Source organism: Phallusia mammillata, chromosome 6 (assembly GCF_965637545.1).
Source record: "Phallusia mammillata chromosome 6, kaPhaMamm4.hap1.1, whole genome shotgun sequence".
NCBI classification, from domain to species: Eukaryota; Metazoa; Chordata; class Ascidiacea; order Phlebobranchia; family Ascidiidae; genus Phallusia; species Phallusia mammillata.
In genome coordinates this window covers 3,859,739-3,879,641 of record NC_137257.1, presented here as the reverse complement: position 1 = coordinate 3,879,641, position 19,903 = coordinate 3,859,739, and the positions used below count along the sequence as shown (strand labels likewise).

At 37.3% G+C, this 19,903-nt stretch overlaps 2 protein-coding genes across 2 annotated transcripts; both read left to right on the top strand.

Moving 5' to 3' along the window:
* Positions 1-1,700: 1,700 nt before the first annotated feature.
* On the top strand, positions 1,701-9,614 carry LOC145232723 (integrin alpha-1-like). Its single transcript, XM_080097391.1, has 17 exons — positions 1,701-1,846; positions 2,431-2,558; positions 2,811-2,869; positions 2,933-3,050; positions 3,375-3,504; positions 3,969-4,072; positions 4,617-4,794; positions 5,330-5,508; positions 5,950-6,017; positions 6,324-6,486; positions 6,550-6,635; positions 7,218-7,463; positions 7,881-8,087; positions 8,449-8,752; positions 8,818-8,972; positions 9,302-9,535; positions 9,597-9,614. Exons 1-17 carry the CDS (start codon positions 1,701-1,703, stop codon positions 9,612-9,614), a joined length of 2,523 nt encoding a protein of 840 aa, XP_079953517.1.
* Positions 9,615-10,507: 893 nt separating this feature from the next.
* On the top strand, positions 10,508-14,510 carry LOC145232722 (integrin alpha-2-like). The gene is made up of 9 exons (XM_080097390.1): positions 10,508-10,617; positions 10,682-10,771; positions 11,181-11,286; positions 11,364-11,474; positions 11,742-11,873; positions 12,508-12,621; positions 12,742-12,828; positions 12,953-13,090; positions 13,940-14,510. The coding sequence occupies exons 1-9, from the start codon at positions 10,508-10,510 to the stop codon at positions 14,033-14,035; spliced, it is 984 nt and encodes a 327-aa protein (XP_079953516.1). The 3' UTR covers positions 14,036-14,510.
* The last annotated feature ends 5,393 nt before the right edge of the window (positions 14,511-19,903 follow it).

The following is a 19,903-nucleotide window of genomic DNA, read 5'->3' as shown; positions in this document are numbered from 1 at the left end:
AAAATTTTGGCTCAATATCCAAATGGTTACCATGACTACCCGTAATATGTGTGCACCGGAAAGCCAAAGAAGGTAATTGATTGGTTTTCAATTGCGGCGATTTATGCATAGCGTGAGATCGCTGCTTGTGGACGGGCGTTTTACTAGGCAGTCGTTTTGATGATTAGACTTCAGCGCAGCAATGCTATGCGGTTTTAATAAGTAGCACGCGTAGTTTCAGTTTTAGCGAAGGCTGAGTTGAGTTGATTTCGCCGGTGATACAAATCGTAGCAGCACAATTGTGCTAAAATATTCACCAAGCCGGAAATTGCTGCGCAACGTCGGGACGTTATAAAGCGCGACAAAGGTAAGGGCACAATTGGTGGAAGATGACAAACGCGCTACAGCTACACAGTTACTAAAAGCGTTATGTGGCAGGAATCACATCAGAGGGTGAGGTTGGCACATTGGGACATCAAGCATGGACGACTAACGGTGAACTTGTAGGAAACGCAAAACACAGTTAAGAATAATATTTTGTCACCAAATAGCTTATTTTAAGTATACACATATACTCCAGAAGCAATGCGTAAGTTAAATATAAATTGGGAGAAACGTTATTGTTAATCAAGGACTGCGTGCTATTGAAAACAATGTCTAAAGGTTATTGAACAGTGGTTCAACGTCTGCACCGTGAGAGGTTATTACATGGTCAATGGTACTTGTTTTGTGAAACAAGGTTAAGCGAAAAACAATTTGTTATGTATACCCTTGTATAGCAAATGGTTATTTAGTTTATAATGTCTGTAAAACAGCGGTTAAGGCTTTCTAGGAAAATTCGTGTTTAAAAACTGACCTTGAACGAGAATATCTAGGTCAAAGCAAGGGATAAAATTGAAAGATATATATTTTTTTTTGCTTACCGTTTTTGTAATTATATGGCAATATTAATGCAAAAAGAATATAGACAAAACTTTTTTATAGATGGGTTAATGTTTTTTAATAATTTGTCCTCAAGAATTTAAAAATAAGCGCAACATGTGTTTAGCGTTTCTAGTTTAGTTAATGTCTGTAAAGTTTATGTGCCTATAAGCTTCAGACAAGTCATAGTACGTCAGGCCCAATGAAGGCGACACACCGAATCAGCAGGACACCAAATAAGAGTGTGTGGTGATCGCTGGTCTGCATAGACGCTTCAGGGCTGATCCCAGTTATAAATTTATGTTTATCTTAAACTTTAGACAATTCACACTAAGGACTCATCAGTGCGGATGGTGACAAAACATAGACCGCATTGGCTAATGTAGCCATACATGTTTGTTGCATAGCTACACTAGCCAATGCGGTCTATCAGCTGCACTGATGAGACCTTTCAGGTCGAAACACTGTACACTAAAATAAACACTGTTTGGGTATTTTGCTAAAGTAGCTACAACCAACAAAATAGAGTTGACAAAGGTTCCTTGTGTTCTGAGATCCTGGCTGTTTCTTTTATGATAAAATTGCATTGTATAGAAGTGTTTTAGCTTAAACATGTTATTTTTGTAACATTTCTGTAGATTATATTTCAATAGAACGCTAACGATCCTTTAAAAGAGAAAAAAAACGTTTGTATGCTTAATTGTATGTAAGCGGTCAGATTTTTCCTTACAAGTAATAGTTTTCAGGTCTTTGGACATAGTATAACATAAAATTTGGAGAACACTATTGTTTGTTTAGATATGCGAGCTATTTGCATTGCTGTACTTTTGGTTGCGTACATAGATTTCGCTTTTCATCAAAGTGTCGAAACCAGGTCGGTTGGTCTCGTGAAACCTTCTGGATCCGGATATCAGTATGGCGTCGGTATTGCCATTACAAACACTAGGTAAACAGTATACCACAAAAAACATATTTAAGACATATCATAGACTGACGAAAAAAAAGCACTAATCAAAATACAAAGCCCAACGGCTTGTACATAGTGAAAAAAAAGAGTCATTTCCACGGTTGCACTGATGATTGTTGAATGTTTTGTTAAAACGTATGTAATGATATGTATGAATTCATTAAATGTATGCCAAAACAATAATCCAAATATGTAAAAATGTGCATTAACTACAGTTTTTAATGATCCCTTTGTTGATGTATTGGGAATCTGTGTACTGTGGTTTAAACTGAATGAAGGTTCCTGGTTTTTGTTTGTGTTATTTGTTGCTTGACTCCACCAGCTATTATACATGAGCACTCACTTTGAAAGCAATAAGTCAGTGGTTCTGTATGGTTAGCATCTGCTATATGCATCAAATTAAGAAGAAATGAAATGCTTTTATTGTCAAGGAAGGAGTGTGTTGGGAACCACTGCGATAAGGGCCTAAAGGGCCACTTTTGGCATCGTTTTATCGAATCATCTTTAATCAAAGCAATCTTAACTCTGTTTTAACTCAACTAAAACTCTGTCTTACATTAAAGCACGACATCAGTTCTGTTTATCGGCGCACCCAAATACGGCAATTCCTCCAATGGGGCATTGTTCCGTTGTGAAATTGATCCCACAAACACGTCAGGAGTGCTGACATGCAACGAACGTGTCAAGATTGGTGAGTCATAGGAAAAACCTTTGTTATGAATGTCACAAAACAAATCATTTTTCGCATGACTAATGTCAAAAATACGCCCCTATAATAATGGTGTTTGGGTCCCACGACCATCAAAACACCACCGTCAGTATTTGAGACAAGAAAGTTACGGTAATGGGTTGTGTGCATAACATTAGCACATGTGGACAATGAACTAATTGTTCTTTCTAATACTTTACCCGAAATTTCATTAATACACTTAACAAATTGCAGATAAGGGTGGGTCACTTGGACTTTCCCTGGACAACGCTGCTAACAAGAAACAAGTTATCGTAAGCTTTAATCATTTTTTCAACTCAACTTAGGCTATTTATTTTAAAACCAAGTGTTTGTAGGCATGTGCACCGAAATACAGCTACCAGTGCCCCAATAGCACCGGGGACCCATGGATAATGGGGGCCTGTTATGCCACTAATACTACAACTGTGAAAATGGCAAATCCGTTTCAAGCCGGTAAGATATTACCACAGGTCATTTTGTTATGACTTGCATTATGATTAGCCTTAGTTATTGCAAAGTTACCCTATTTTTGGGCAGTTGTATTTTATTGTCAATTGTTTTTGTGATTTTAAAGCGGATATTCGTATACAGTCCGTAAAAAGCAGGACAACAAACATGTTGCTGATGATTAGGTGAAAGCAGTTTCCGGAAGAGAATTGCCTTAACTATATATTCTTGTTGATTTTTCTTGATTTACAAACATATTAGGAATGCAAGGTGTATAAATAAATGGTGTTCTATAATTTACAACATCTACACAATAAATGCAATTTCTAGATCTCTCGTGTGCAAACTCTAGTCGCTTGAAGGTTGATATCATGTTTGTGGTTGATGAGTCTGGCAGTGTTGGTATATCCAATTACCGGAAAGCATTGGAGTGGATAAATAGCGTTGCTAAAGGTTTCGAGTAAGTGACGTTATCGGGATGAAGCTTCTAAACTGTAGGGTCAGTGCAATAGGTTCTTAATCGGGATTAAATATGACATGCCTTGAGGTTTATCGAAACTTTGAACAAATGTCGTTGCTTGGTGGACAAAGACTGTAATTGACCCAATGTTCGTAGATTTATATTCACAAAATACATTTTACATTTGAAGTAATTTGTTATTAGGACTTTTAAATAAAATATTTGCTTGATTCGATCTGTTTGTTTTTACTAACGTAGTCTTTTTTTACAATTGCTCACACTAAGAATGTCAATGACAAAACATTCGCCTACAAGCTTTTTTTAGGACAACTTTTGTGGGACTATAAGACGTGGAGGTTAATTACATCTTTTACTGGGGTAAATGATAGAAAACGTGTTGACCAACTGATGGCCAATGCCAGCTTTATGTCGAAGTGGATCAGTCAGATTTTTTTCCATTATAGGTCATCCATCAATGTAGGTGATGTAAGAGTTGGAATGGTTAACTATGCAAACAGTGCACGACTGTCGATTTCGTTGGAAAAAAGAAGCGCTGTTCGGTTGTTCGGTGGGTAACGATTTGTTGCACGGTGGATAAAAATTAAGATACCTTTCAGAATTTCATTTGAAATAAGCAACTGTAGATGTTATGGAGGCGAAATATTTATTTCTTAACGTATCTTTACTGATTCATCCCGCTTTTTGGAAGCGGTTTTGTGTGTTCTTACAGAAATATTAGTATTTTGGCCATGACCTTTTTTCTTCTTCTTTAAATAAATGCTTTTGTTTGTAGAATTCTTATCGTAGTTTCCTGTATCATAGGTAAAAACCTTACTGTGCTTTCTCTAATGGGTGAAAATGTTAGCACAACGTCAAACAACATAGTAATTAACTTTTCCTATTAAAATAACCATCCACAAACGCTTCAAAGATCAACAACCTTTTTATCAAAAATAATTTTACGTAACAAACTTTTCGTACATTCATCGAACAAAATTTGTTGTGTAAATAAAATTCTTTAGTTAATTGAGTTTTGACACCGACGTATTTGTCATGCAAAAGGTATAGGTGCAGAAGTTAACTTGAGTTATATTTTTGTGTGTTTGTTGTAGAATTGGTTTTGAACACTACTTACGCGAATAGTGGTACTCAAACCGACAAGGGAATCGACGCAGCAGTGAAAGAATTTAGCAGCCAAAGAATTAACAATATTCCACGGCTCATGATTGTTATGACAGATGGCAAATCACTGTACCCAAACCTGGTCAAGAATTCATCAAAGGAAGCAAGGTCAAACTAAAAACAGATAGTGGTTTTGGCGATAATGGTGTAAATTATTTTTTATAACCTCTCATTTTTGTCATGTATTGTTTTTGATGTTCCACTGATAGGTAATTAGCTAAAATGTCTTTGATGTTGAAAGTGAGTAAAAAATAAATTGCGTCAAGCAAGCCTGAACGAGCTACTCTTTGTATTGTTATTTTGAGCTGAAACACGTTTGCAATTTTTTTTCATAACACAAACGAAAAAATAACATGAAAAACCTAACATAACGCCACCCTATTTCTTTAGAACAGCTTGGCATTTTAAACAATGCTTTTGTTCTCGTCATTTGTGTATTGTGTATCTAAACAGCAAAGGGTATTAAACACGTTTCCGATAATCGGGCAAGCCGATAGTGCACGTATACGGCGAAAAATGCCAAAGCGATGAATAAAACAAAACCTGTGAATTTCATCATAATTAAAGAAGCCTTAAATTAAGAAGCCTGGTAAAAAAAATATTTTTACAAATTAATCATTACAAAAGGTGGTTTCTTACACAGGGACGCCAACATCACAATCGTGTCGGTTGGAATTGGGTCAAACATCGATGATACTGAACTTCTAACAATTTCTGGACTTCAGGCACAGGTGTTGAAAGTCAGCAACTTTGACGCCTTGAGTCAAAGTCTTAGCAAATTGACAAAAGTTATTGAAAAAACCGCTTCATTCCAGCTCGAAGGTTAGGTTACTTCAATGGGGTTCGAACCCATGACCATCCAAGACGAATTCCAATCACGTTTTCATGCATATTTTAGTCCCGACGGCTTAGACAATTTTACCAAATATTTGTCCATTTTTTGCAGGAAAGATAGGAAAAGGACTTGCTTAAAATTAGTCAATTAGCAATTGCGACATTACAAATAAATGTAAATCGAAAATCATCATATGGTGCCAATAAGATCCAGAATTTATTTCGCATCAGTTACAAACTTTTAAACATTATGCGTTGCTTATGAAGCCGATATAGTATTGTTGCAAGACGGTAATATGGGCAACAGCGGGCAATGCAAGAAGCATGTGTTGAATATACTGTAGTTGATTGTTTAGTTTATTATTGGCCACCGTTCAGTTAAAACGAGGTTCAGTTCGACATAATGTTTTTTTTTACACACTGTTTCAGGAACGGTGAGCAACGCAACATCAGAATTAACGAATGGCCAACTGGGATTTTCCATTCATGCCTCCCAAGTAAGTATCAACGCAAGAAAGATGCCAAGCCGCAGTATTCAGAACTAATATGAATGTTGTGCATTATGGTCCGTGTTTCAAGGGTAATGTAATTGATTTCATATTTAGAGTAAGAGTTACGTTAGTTATATTTTTTGAATAATTTTTGCAAATATTTATTTTGTTTTGTTGATAAGGTTGTATTTATTTCCACGTACAGACCAAATTGATTTTGCCGAGATTTAAAAATCATATTTAAACAAGAGCAAACGAACCAAGTGCACTGCGGGTTAGGTCAGACATGTAAAGAAAGGCATTCTTTTTCAGAGCGGTGCTGCTATAGTGGGATCAGTCGGTTCTTATGACAGAGCGGGTTCATTTGCCTTGTACTGTTCTTTAAAAGACGCCTTTCCGAAATTCCTCAATCTGACAGGACTAGAAAGCATTATGAATCCAGAAAATATCACTCATCTAAGAGACGCCTACTTAGGTACTGACGTAGTTTCGGTTTTAAAGCTGTAATACTTCGGTTACTGTTGTGAGATGTTTACAGGTTACTCGATTACAAGTGGGCGACTTCTTGGAGGGTCAGATGAATATATTATCAGCGGTTCACCACGTTACCGTTCCAAGGGCCAGGTAAAGAAACGAATTATTTTGAGATGGTTCCAAAGTATGTCAAAGCTTGCGCAAAACAAATAAGCTAAACCTGGAGGTACTAGGCCGAATCTTTATGTTGTTTGTAGTATCAGAAAAACGATTCTGGTTTCATCCGATTTTAAAAATTCTACGTACCCAAAACGGCCCGCAAATGTTGCACCCTAATTGTTTAATCCGAATAACAGTTTTTTATTTAAATTATTCATAGGTTGGCTTTATTACCTTTAGGTACCCTTTGAGTCAGCTAAAACGACATTTATTGATTGTCGAGATCACACATGATTCCAGCGATCAATGACTACACTCACTACTGTACAAAATCTGTTTTGAGTTGATCTAATTTACTGAGAATAATTTAGGTAAAACAGCTATTGAATCACAGTAAAAATAAATTCCTAAGTTAGGATATCATTTTTAAGACGCATTCTAAAACGGCAAATACACATTTTGTATAACAAGGCAACAAAGTTAAGAAACCAACCGTTAAGGCGTTTAACCCCAAATACTCTTTTCTGCGTTTTTCTGCCCTGGGCGTTAGATCCTATTTTTATGTACGTTCAGGTTTTGATGCTAAAGTCTTCTGAAATTGAGCATCCCTATTCCCACTACTACACCCTGCATCCTCACGGGAAGATGTGGCAACTCGGAGGATACTTCGGACATTCTGTGTTGTGTCTTGACATCAACGGAGATTCTTATGATGACTTGCTGGTTTCATCTCCACTTTTCTCCGAACAAGTAGGTTTTGATCAGGGGAGAGTCTTTGTTTACATCAACAACCAAAGCAATCCAGGACCCCAACAATGGGTAAGTCTGTCTTTTTTATGTGTTAAGGGTAGCAACTCCTGTTGTGCTCGTTTGAGTACGCCAAAGGCCACATGCCCCTTTTACAAGTCATATTTTGGTTGAAAAAGACTTAAATATTTTAAATGATATTAATGAACAAGTAGCTGCAGCTCATGTGCTCTTATATAAACATCAACACGAACTAGTTCTAAACGGAAACGGAACTTCTACTTACAACTATGAAAATTAGAAAGGTTGCTTTCCTATACAATTCAATCTTAAATATTTGGCATTGGTTAGTTCATTATAATTTGGTTACATCTAAAGGAAGCAACCCCGCTTAGCTCCTATTTCAGGGAAACATAAGTAGTCGAAATAGAAAATGTTGTCATACTATAGTTTAACAATGGCAATCTAACCCAAATATTGTAACATCAGAAATCGCGCGTCAACCGGTTCACAATTTTGCGCGGAAAGAACAGAGCGCGCCTCGGTATGTCGATGGCTAGTGCAGGAGATGTGGACCGGAACGGATACAATGACGTCATCATCGGTGCTCCTGGAGAGGACATGACATCATCAAGCAGTGGTTCCGTTTATGTTTTCTACGGATCCGCTAGTGGTTTGTCCCACACCAACAAGCAGGTAAAGTTATAGCAAATTCTTTGCACTCGCCAATCGTCCATTGTAGGCTTAGTGGGACCGGGCTTTCTGGGCGCATTCAGGCTCCGGTTTCTTAAAAAAAACGGGCTTGATTCAGGCCTGACTTTACACTCTGTCTCAGTATTAAAAAAAAGTATCCAGTTGGTAAACCTGGCCTAATGTCAAAAATGCCTAAAACGCCTTGTTTTAGACCAATTGTCTGTTGTGTTTGTTGTCTTGGTCTCTCTTGATGCTTTAATGTATACACGCCTGTCAATCAAACTTTCGGGCCAAACGGGCTTCTCAATAACGACTCGGGGGTTCGGGCTCCAATTTCAGGCCCGTTAACAAATCTACTTCACAGAGAATCAAAGGGAGCTCAGTGGCGCCATCTCTCGTCAACTTTGGTTATGCCATCGCCAAAGGACCACGAGATGGAGCTGACGTGGACAACAACCGATACCCGGACGTGGTGGTCGGAGCGCCATCTAGCGATACAGTCGTCATACTTCGCTCGCGTCCGATTATTGACGTCACTGCTGAAGTGATTCTCTCGTCTCCATCTATTGACGTCATTAGGTGCCTTAATGACGTCACATCCGTGTGCGCGATGTTTATGACTTGTGTGCGTGGGAGCGAAAGAAGTGGCGAGGAATATAGTTACCACGGTAAGTATGCTTGGGTTTCTTCAGCCAAACCTATTAGACTTACAACTTTACGTTCGTTTTACAAGACTTGGTGACAAGGGTTTCGCTGGACAGTCTTCAAATCGGAACCGAAATCGCGAGAATTACACTGCTGGGCAGAGACACAACAGATGCAAGTCAGTTTCAGTATCAGAACTTGACATCAACTCGGTCTTGTAGAAGCTACAACGTCACGCTAAATGTAAGCGTTATATAAGACACCCTGTGCTATATCGATGAAAAACATTGATTAAATCATATCTAAACCGTTCGGCACATGGGTTACTGTTGTAGATACTGACCTTTGGTATTTTAGTCATGCCAGTTCAAGTTGAAATTCTCGACATATTAAACATCTAGAAATAGGTGTCTTGTTAGGGACACCCAAACGTCGGCATATTATAATAATAAACACTGCTGAAAGAGGTAAAATTTTGTTGATCCAGACTTAGATTCGCCGTTTTTTTCCCATGAACGCTTGACTTTGCAATATCGGAACATTGAGTATTTATATCTTACTCGTGTATGTAGGCTGTCGCATTTCAAAACAAAGAAAGCATGAACACTCCTATCCGAATCACCTTCTCCTACGACTTTTCAACGGAACATAAAAACAGACACCTTTCTGCAATTTTTGATCCCACGTCATCGAACGAGGCATACGCTGATTGGCTGCTTGATAACGGTTGCTCAGGCAACCAATCGACATGCGTCAGTGATCTTACCGTCAATGTTGTTTACACGTACGAAAATATCCTCTTTCAAGTTCACAGAGCATATCTGGCAATTGTAGTTTTATTCAGACGTTTCGACGTACCATATACAGATCGCTTCATCAGGGTAAATGACACTAAATGCGCGTAGTACAGTGCACGATAAACAAAGGCAAAATAGAGTTAAACGCAAGCACGTTACAATGCAACGAAAACATTGCTAGATAACGAATTTATCGGAATAAAAATACAATTGCCAGAGCTCAGTAAACTTGATTTTATTCCTTGGTAGCAATAGCTTATAAACATTTCCTCTTTATTGGTTGATTACATATTTTTGTCACCTTGCATACGCTGCATATAGAATTCCCCCAAGTAAGGAACCCTATGTCATGCAAAGCGGGGAGGAAGTGCTGACAATCACCGTTACCATTGGCAACCTTGGACCTGACCACGTGTCAACAGCATGGCTCGAAGTTTTATCCTCAGTTGTAGAATTAAGTCGGGTAATTATAATTTTGATCTTGACAAAATGTTGTTCTTTTAAACTTGCAGTTTCTATTTTTACATAATTTTACAATTTTTGGCATTTGCGGTTCAAACAACAGTTTTCACACCTCAATTTCATAATTTGTTCGTGTTTGTTGCTTAGGTCAAATCCACTTGTGCGGACCTATCATCCACTCAAAGTGTCAGTGGCAAGGCTGTGTTGGTTTTGAAGTCTGCCGCATCACTTTTATATGACAGGAAAAAGGTAAAAATTATCAAACGATCACAGCACGCAAGGCTCATTGAAGGCGCCACACCAAATCAGCAATTCTAAATTCAACTCGTGGTGGTCCCGGAAAGACTCCTGTCGTGGGTTCGAATCTCACGGCAATCTATCCTTATCCGCCCATATGGTGGTGAATGCTTGGTGGCCGGCGGATTCGGTTTGGCGCCTTTAATAGGCCTGGCGTATACTGTAATTTACATACGATAGTTGCGTGATCACTGGTCTGCATAGACGCACTCTCAGTTATTTATGATTTCTCACCGATTTCAGTGCAAAGTGGAACTGATTTATTCTCTTGAACCTCTCTCCCGAAGTGCAAGTATTTCCAACCAGATAATTGGCGGTCAATTATTCTCCGGGTAAGTCAGATTAATAATTCACAAATATAAAACAAAAAATAATTGTTAATTGTTTTCATGGCAGACAAAACCAGACTTATGATCCCAACCCATCAAACAACGAGTTTCGATACCAGCGGAAGTTAAAGTATGACGTCAACCTCCAAATTACCAGGTATAAACTAAATTCTTGACTGCATTTTGAAAGTATGTATGCGCAGATATAAATTGTAAGTTTGCAAATACAACGCCTCTTTTTGACGAGTAAACAGGACACAAATCTTTTAAACCGTTGTAAGCAGTGGTGGGAATCAGCTGGTTCGCATCGGTTCTATAGAACCGTCTCACGAAAAAGAGATTAGCGAACCGGTTGGCATTACTGGTTACTGTCAATGGACTTTTTGTAACAATCTGGACAGAAAAAAATATGACGTTTGTAATACAACCGACAGACAATGTTTGAATCCGATAGCTGGTTGTATTTTTTTAAATCGGATAAGACTAGGAACCTTTTATGAAAGTTTTGTTTTCATTTCGTAATAAAAAAAATTCAAACGCATTTTAAATTAACTGTTTTTCCCCAGTCGAACATCTCAACAAGTTTATATCTTCAACCACTCGACGTCTCGTCCCATCATCCATTCCATTCGCGACCCCTTGTTCCAAAATCCTCTCAAACATACCTACACGGTAAAATCTGTTGACAATATGTTACATAGAGGAATGGCAAGTAACTTACCTTTTGTTGGTGTTTTATTTGTACCTAGATCTACAACACAGGAGCAAATAGTCTTTCATCATCTTTGCTCACATTCAAATGGATGGAACAGACTAAAAATAACTTTCAACTGCTGTACTTGTACGATTTTGTTTGCTCAGTGAGTTGATTGTGTGATTGTGTTAATTAAGCCATATTTGACTAAGGTGTTCCAAACTCGTATAAATCCCATATCTAGGAACGCCATGACAACATTTTCAATTATCCAAATTATTTTCAAAATAGCGTATGAGCTCCTTGAATAATTTGTTAAAAGAAGTGCATCATGCTGCAATACTTACAATATTTATGCTTGCTCAAGAATAACTGAATCTGGCTAACAAATACAATATCGTATTTATTTTAATTAAGAGTCCATGTTGTTTAGCCTGCCACGAAGTGTGTTTGCAAGTCAGAAGGAATGATCAACAAACTGGGAATCCCCCTAAACAACGACACAAACTTTAAACATTCGCTTACTTTTCCTAAGCCATCGGAAGTTACACTTCCGGCGAAACTGGTAGGTTTGCTAACAAAAATAAAATCCAAATTTACACGTTGATTAGAAAACGCCATACACCGACTTAAAACGTAATTTATTGAAAACATCTCTTTAATAATCGTCAGTTCCCTGTGCTATTTGTGATGTCAGCCCACACATCTCACACGTAGTGCTTACATGAGGTGAAACTATGAATGTAAGATTTACAGTAGCCAGGATTGCTAATTTCCAGGGGGTGCCCCCGCAAATATTTTAAATGCAATTTGTAGAAAAAATTCTTCCGGTTAGGACTGTTAGGGGTAGCCTGTTTCATAACAATAAGAACAATAAAATGAACCAAAATACCCATTTTTATGTTAAAATTAGTTTCTAACCCTGCCACACTTTCACTGCCATTATTGCGCTCTTCGCGCCACCTACCGGAAATTAGCCAACTGGGCTTCATTGAGTTCTTACGTTAGTAGCTCTACCCTTATATAAATCACGTTTCAAGCTCGGTTGACAACCTGCAAAAATGATGACAACAGCGATTGTTGAAACGTCGGCACTTAAATGTATTGAACATAAAACAGCTTTCTGGGAAAAGTGTTTTTTATTTAGATTAGAAAAATATTTCAAGAACAAACATTATCATTAGTTTCTATTAAAACAGACATGCGATGACGTCATTTGCGAGACAATTCGTTGTCACGTGACCAACCTACAGGTGTTTTCGTCGTTGAGCATCGAAGCAAGTTTCGTCGTGTGGATACCCTCTCTAGCAGCTGTAAGTACGCGAAAATTCACTTGGCACTCTTGTAGCTTTCACTTGCTACTCTTGAACCAGTTTTGTTTATGTTTGGAAATACAAGTTTTAAACTTTCATATTTCTTTTACCTTTTTGCAGCCCGATTTCAATAGCGATTTCACGTCCAGCTTGTCAGTTAACACCTCAGCATCCCCGGTGACCCCAACAGATGGTTATAACAGCAAGGTGAATGAAAACTACAATTAAAGTGCTACAAATTTGTCGATAGCGTTCAATCGTTTGTCTTAACTGTATGAAATGTCTTTAAAATCAGTAAAGCAATGTTGGAAATAAACAAAAACGTCTTCAGGTCTCGACTTCAGTTCAAGCATACCAACCACCAGAAAAAGTTGATAAAGAAGAGAACGGTTTAAACATTGGAGCAATTATTGGTGCCACCATAGGAGCACTTGTATTTCTCGCACTTCTAGTCGTCTTGCTATGGAAGGTAAGTTGTTGAGTTGTTGAATTAAGTTTATTTCGCTTTGAGAAAGAACGCATAGCGACATAAGTGCTCTGAAACAGTCACCAAGCCGGAAATAGCTGCGCGACGTTGCAACGTTATGAAGCCCATAAAAGTGGAGGCCACAATTGGTGGATGAGAGCCAAACACAGTGCAGCTACAACGTCATTACAAGGCGTTAAGTGACTGGGGCTCAAGTGAGGTTTCGAAATACCTTTTGAATAAGAAAACAACATAGGCCTACCAATGATAGACATCTCATTGAAAGTATAGTAAACCTCGGTTAAAGCGGATCTTCGCCAACTCCGGACATTTTTTGGTCCAAACGGGACCGGAGTAACCGAATATTACCAAACATCCATCCTGGAAGTAACAAACTTAAAAGTTAAAGCAACCCGTAAAGAATATGAAAAATTAGATTTGCTGTCGAAGCGCCAATGCAAAGAAATATACCAAAATACCAATACCTGAAATGAAATCTTCCATTAGGCAACCGCGGCTATGAAGATTTTTTTTGTTTTCAATACATACAAAAGCATATTGATAATCACGCGTTTGAAACCGTGCGAAAAAGTGTCTTCAAGAGAAACACTTTAAGATGGCGACGGGTGGTCCAGCCACATTACACACCAAATGAAACTTGCTTCCTAAAAAAATTGATTAAGAACATGAAAGAATGGCCAATTATTCTTATCTCCATGCAAATTTTACGGCCATTTGTCCATATGTTCGTTTTTGTAAGTGTTTTGTATAACATACATAGGTTTTCGGTTTGAAATCTTTTGACACGAGTTTGGTGCAACGTTTTATTTTACACGTCAAAATTTTGTTTAGCTTGGATTCTTCAAAAGTAAATATAAGGAAAGACTCGACAACGCTAAAGATGCATCTGACGACCAACCACGAGTCGAAGAAATTGCTGAAGAATAAAGACAGCCAAAGAAACAAGCCTTAAACCATTTGTGCAACTTGTTCAACAAAATTTTAGCTTAAACAAGTTTAAAAAGTAAACATGTGTTTGAACCTACCTGTTTTTTGTACTTGTTGTTTTATAAAGGACAAAAACCCGGATTTTTACGCATTAAACCACTGCCAGAATCAATGAATGCAAAAAATATTTTTTCGTATCTTATGTCATTTAAACTGAACGTTTAACAAAAATATCTGCCTTTTGCGCCCAATTCAAATTGATTGTTAACCATGTTTGTTAACCACATGACGCCAAAGGGTTTTTAAGAAAGGTCATGTATAATATGTTTCTACGTCTGTAAAATTTCCACCATTATGGCAATATTTTAGGATTGAAAGCAAAACGTGAACGTTTTTTACATCCTTTTTTTTGAGGTATACGCTTGTTATTGTTGCAAGGAATTATATTTTATACCCAGATCATTATTTTGTTAATAAATTTAACCACAAAATCTGCTGGTCTAATATATCGCAAGCGTTAAAACTGACCACTTTTTGTTCACTTTTGCAAACAAAGATAAACTGTTGTTAGGGCAACAACTTGTCACTACTTTTACATAACCGTGCAAATACAGTATTTTGCATCACTTTCTAACGATAGGTCAATTTATTAAATAGTTTAAAATTTAAACCCAAAAGCATTTCAACCGATCTTCGTGGTTGATTTGATTAGCATTTGGCTGTCAAAATTGCAAGGTAAAAATTAAAAATGTGAATGGTTTCTTAACCATTTAACGGCTATGTCAAAGTAGTAATTTCATTACGCTCTGTTTTGAAATAGGCTAGTTTAATATTTTCACGGTTAATTTAGAGCGTTTGTTAGTTTTTCATTAAGTAAAAAAATGGGTACAGATGGCAATAACCCCCGCGTAAGTGGCTTTTATCTGGATAATTGGTCCAATGTTTTATTAAGCTTTAGAGAGTTTTTTTCTGTGTTGTGTTGACATTTTGTGTTTGGTTTTTTGGTAATATTACATTGTGCAGGATTTAAACAACGTTCAATAGCCTTGGCAACTTTCAAGCAGAATTGCTAATATATGTAAATATTTTTTTTAATGACCTGGAGTTTTTTTTTATTTACAAAATGATAATAGCCTATACATGGTTTGGCTGGTAGCTTCCTAACCCGTGCAGTAGTGCCCACCTGAACAATTGTTAAATGATGGCAATATGCACATTAAGAATGCTTTTGGTTGAAAATAAAAAGTACGTAATGTAGGAGTGTCATGCTTTGTTGGTTGGTGCAATGTAAGGTATTCTAAAGAATTTTCTAACTTTTAATTGGATTCACCCATTTTCACCCCTTAAACCCAAAGTGTTCGTTTTTAGTATTCGCTTTAAATTGATTCAAATTTCGATAGGTGTTAGTTATTGATCCAAATTTGATCCTCCTGTAGTTTGACCTCGAATAACCCAGCGGTTCACCCAAAACGTAATAATAACCCAGCGGGCCCCAAAAACGTGTTTTTTTAAAACGGCTGTACTGAAAAAAAGTAAATGATATATGAGTTTTTTGCTTTGTTGGTTGGTGCAATGTAAGGTATTCAAAATATTTTTCTAACTTTTTATTGGATTTACCCATTTTCACCCCTTTAAACCCGAATTAATTGGTTTTAGTTTTTCCAAGCCTTTAGGACAGAAATACAATCCCTTACATATGCTAAAATGAAAAAAAAATGTTTGCAGTAGATTGCTCATTGAGTGTCAAAATTTTGGCTCAATATCCAAATGGTTACCATGACTACCCGTAATATGTGTGCACCGGAAAGCCAAAGAAGGTAATTGATTGGTTTTCAATTACGGCGATTTATGCATAGCGTGAGATCGCTGCTTGTGGACGGGCGTTTTACTAGGCAGTCGTTTTGATGATTAGACTTCAGCGCAGCAATGCTATGCGGTTTTAATAAGTAGCACGCGTAGTTTCAGTTTTAGCGAAGGCTGAGTTGAGTTGAGTTGATTTCGCCGGTGATACAAATCATAGAAGCACAATTGTGCTAAAATATTCACCAAGCCGGAAATTGCTGCGCAACGTCGGGACGTTATAAAGCGCGACAAAGGTAAGGGCACAATTGGTGGAAAGATGACAAACGCGCTACAGCTACACAGTTACTAAAAGCGTTATGTGGCAGGAATCACATCAGAGGGTGAGGTTGGCACATTGGGACATCAAGCATGGAAGACTAACGGTGAACTTGTAGGAAACGCAAAACACAGTTAAGAATAATATTTTGTCACCAAATAGCTTATTTTAAGTATACACATATACTCCAGAAGCAATGCGTAAGTTAAATATAAATTGGGGGAAATGTTATTGTTAATCAAGGACTGCGTGATATTGAAAACAGTGTCCAAAGGTCATTGAACGGTCGTTCAACGTCTGCACCGTGAGAGGTTATTACATGGTCAATGATACTTGATACTTGTTTTGTGAAACAAGGTTAAGCGAAAAACAATTTGTTATGCATACCCTTGTATAGCAAATGGTTATTTAATTTATAATGTCTGTAAAACAGCGGTTAAGGCTTTCTAGGAAAATTCGTGTTTAAAAACTGACCTTGAACGAGAATATCTAGGTCAAAGCAAGGGATAAAATTGAAAGATATTTTTTTTTTGCTTACCGTTTTTGTAATTATATGGCAATATTAATGCAAAAAGAATATAGACAAAACTTTTTTTATAGATGGGTTAATGTTTTTTAATAATTTGTCCTCAAGAATTTAAAAATAAGCGCAACATGTGTTTAGCGTAAATCTGCACAAACACGCGTGTGGGGAACCATTCGTTTTTGCTTGCAAAAACAATCATGTCTGTAGATCAAATGATGTGCATAGTAAATTGGTAAATAGGATATTGAATATATAAAATGGAAATACATCAGAAAGCCACCTTTCTAGTTTAGTTAATGTCTGTAAAGTTTATGTGCCTTGTATATAAGCTTCAGATTTAAGTTTATGTATATAAGCTTCAGACAAGTCATAGTACGTCAGGCCCAATGAAGGCGACACACCGAATCAGCAGGACACCAAATATGAGTGTGCCGGGATCGCTGGTCTGCATAGACGCTTCAGGGCTGATCCCAGTTATAAATTTATGTTTATCTTAAACTTTAGACAATTCACACTAAGGACTCATCAGTGCGGATGGTGACAAGACATAGACCGCATTGGCTAATGTAGCCATACATGTTTGTTGCATGGCTACACTAGCCAATGCGGTCTATCAGCTGCACTGATGAGACCTTTCAGGTCGAAACACTGTACACTAAAATAAACACTGTTTGGGTATTTTGCTAAAGTAGCTACAACCAACAAAATAGAGTTTGACAAAGGTTCCTTGTGTTCTGAGATCCTGGCTGTTTCTTTTATGATAAAATTGCATTGTATAGAAGTGTTTTAGCTTAAACATGTTATTTTTGTAACATTTCTGTAGATTATATTTTAATAAAACACCAGCGATCCTTTAAAAGCGAAAAAACGTTTGTATGCTTAATTGTATGTAAGCGGTCAGATTTTACCTCACAAGTAATAGTTTTCAGGTCTTTGAAAATAGTATAACATAAAATTTGGAGAACACTATTGTTTGTTTAGATATGCGAGCTATTTGCATTGCTGTACTTTTGGTCGCGTACATAGATTTCGCTTTTCAGCAAAGTGTCGAAACCAGGTCGGTTAGACTCGTGAAACCTTCTGTATCCGGATATCAGTACGGCGTCAGTATTGCCATTAGAAACACAAGGTACATAAGCTAATCAAAGCCCTAATCAAAACGCAACAGTCTACGGCTTGTACATAGTAAAAAGCACAGACGTTTCATAGGTTGCACTAATGATTATTAAATGTATTGTTAAAATGTTTGTAATGATATGTATGAATTCTTTAAATGCAAGCTCTCTGCAAGTTTGGTTTTAGATTGACTTTCCTAAATACAGTGCCAAAAGAGCAATCCAAATGTGTGAAAATGTGCATCAACAACAGCTTTTAATAAACCTTTAGTTGATGTATGGGGAATCTGTTTACTTTGAATTGAAGGTTTGAACTGAAGAAAGTTCTCGTTTGTGTTATTTGGTGTTTGACTCTACCAGACTGTAGGCTACATGAGTACTCACTTTGAAAGCAATAAGTCAGTGGTTCCTAATAGGGAAGGAATTCGTCCCAAGGGAGGAATTTTAAAACCTGAATAGTGGACATTAATTTGTACACATAGTGTTTAAATAAAAAAATTACATAATTTGTCTGAAAGAGGAATTTACATTACTTTGTATACGTGGTGTTTAAATAAACACTTCAGCTTTAGGAACATGGCTTGAACTTGAGAAAAGACACAATTTTAAATTATCTTTGTATGGTCATATTAGGAAGGAATGAACTGTTTTTAATTGTTAAGGTGGGAATTTGTCCAAAAAAGTTGGGAACCACTGCGATAAGGGCCTAAAGAGTCACTATCGGCATCGCTTTATTGGATCAACTTTAAGGAAAGCAACCTTAACCCTGTTTTAACTCAACTATAACTCTGTCTTACATTGCAGTACGACATCAGTTCTGTTCATCGGCGCACCCAAATACGGCAATTCCTCCAATGGGGCATTGTTCCGTTGTGAAATTGATCCCACAAACACGTCAGGAGTGACAACATGCAACGAACGAGTCGAGATCGGTTAGTCCAGTGGTTCTTAACCTTTAAATAACGGCCTAACCTCTACGATATTCTTCAGCCTTTGGCCGAACCCCAAAGTTACTTCCTAGGTGATTAACCTATTTTGTTTGGTGGTCATAATTAGTTTTTGTTCAAACGTAGTGGCAACAGTTACTCGTTGTCATTTTGTTTAATTCTGACATCATAACTTAAGCACCTCTAAGTAAGGCATTATACTACACTTTACATTGTATGCCTTTTTTATCGAAGGTTCGTAGTGCATTAGTTTATTGATCTATCTTCAAAATTTTGAAACGTTACAAAGTATGTCTTGCCGAAGTCACGTAAATACTAAATATTCATGTACCCATCAACCAGTCCAATGAAAAACCAATTCAGTGTAAAAGCGTTTCAATTCCAGACCGGTCTGCCTGGTATCACTGAAAACACCAATGTCGTGATACAGGTAAATAGATTTCTAAAACCTTAGTCATGTTCACTGCCTTAAACTAGATTAAAAACTGACGTAAAATGTAGATAGAAAAACGCAAGCTCAATATAACTTACAAAAGGGTGTTGTATGTTACAACCGATTCTCCTTTAAGCAGGTTTTATCTTATTGGTTCAGTTTGGTTCAGTTTACAATCAATTTAGGACTGGTTTGACTAAAATAAATGATGTTTGGCACAGACCAAATGGCTTTTTTAATTAGGCTTTGCTGTACTAACCACCTACATCACATTACCGGCTCCTAAAGTAGTCCATGGGCACCAGGTTAAGCAATTGTACCTAACTATACAATGGTGGTTACGCAGTGTTTGCACTTTTCAGTGTGAGGTGGTTGTCTGTGCAACGCAGTTTAGTGGAACCCGTTGTTCTAATGGATGCCTGGGAGGAGGGATAAATAAAAGAAGCACGATTTCCAGGTAAGTTAAACGCTGGCTGCTGAGGCTTATTGCGTACGATGACATTCACAGGGCCAGGCATTTACTGTACATTAAGTATAGTTTTTTCAAATGTAAATATTAAAACTTTCTCAAAAAATTCAAACCTTTAGACTTCCTTTGATCAGTAAGAGGGATGTCAACACACACAACGACGACGATGACGTCATTACTCCTGTCCGTGACGCAAAGAACGCAGAAACCGATACTATTAATCTTCCTGAGTCCGCTGGTCTTAGAATTGTCGGTCAAA

Coding starts and splice junctions, on each gene's coding strand:
- LOC145232723 (XM_080097391.1), top strand. CDS start 1,701: ATGCGAGCTATTTGCATTGCTGTACTTTTGGTTGCGTACATAGATTTC. Junction 4,073..4,616: donor AAGCGCTGTTCGGTTGTTCG/GTGGGTAACGAT, acceptor TGTTTGTTGTAG/AATTGGTTTTGAACACTACT. Junction 8,088..8,448: donor TGTCCCACACCAACAAGCAG/GTAAAGTTATAG, acceptor TCTACTTCACAG/AGAATCAAAGGGAGCTCAGT.
- LOC145232722 (XM_080097390.1), top strand. CDS start 10,508: ATGATTTCTCACCGATTTCAGTGCAAAGTGGAACTGATTTATTCTCTT. Junction 10,618..10,681: donor GGCGGTCAATTATTCTCCGG/GTAAGTCAGATT, acceptor TTTTCATGGCAG/ACAAAACCAGACTTATGATC. Junction 13,091..13,939: donor TAGTCGTCTTGCTATGGAAG/GTAAGTTGTTGA, acceptor AATTTTGTTTAG/CTTGGATTCTTCAAAAGTAA.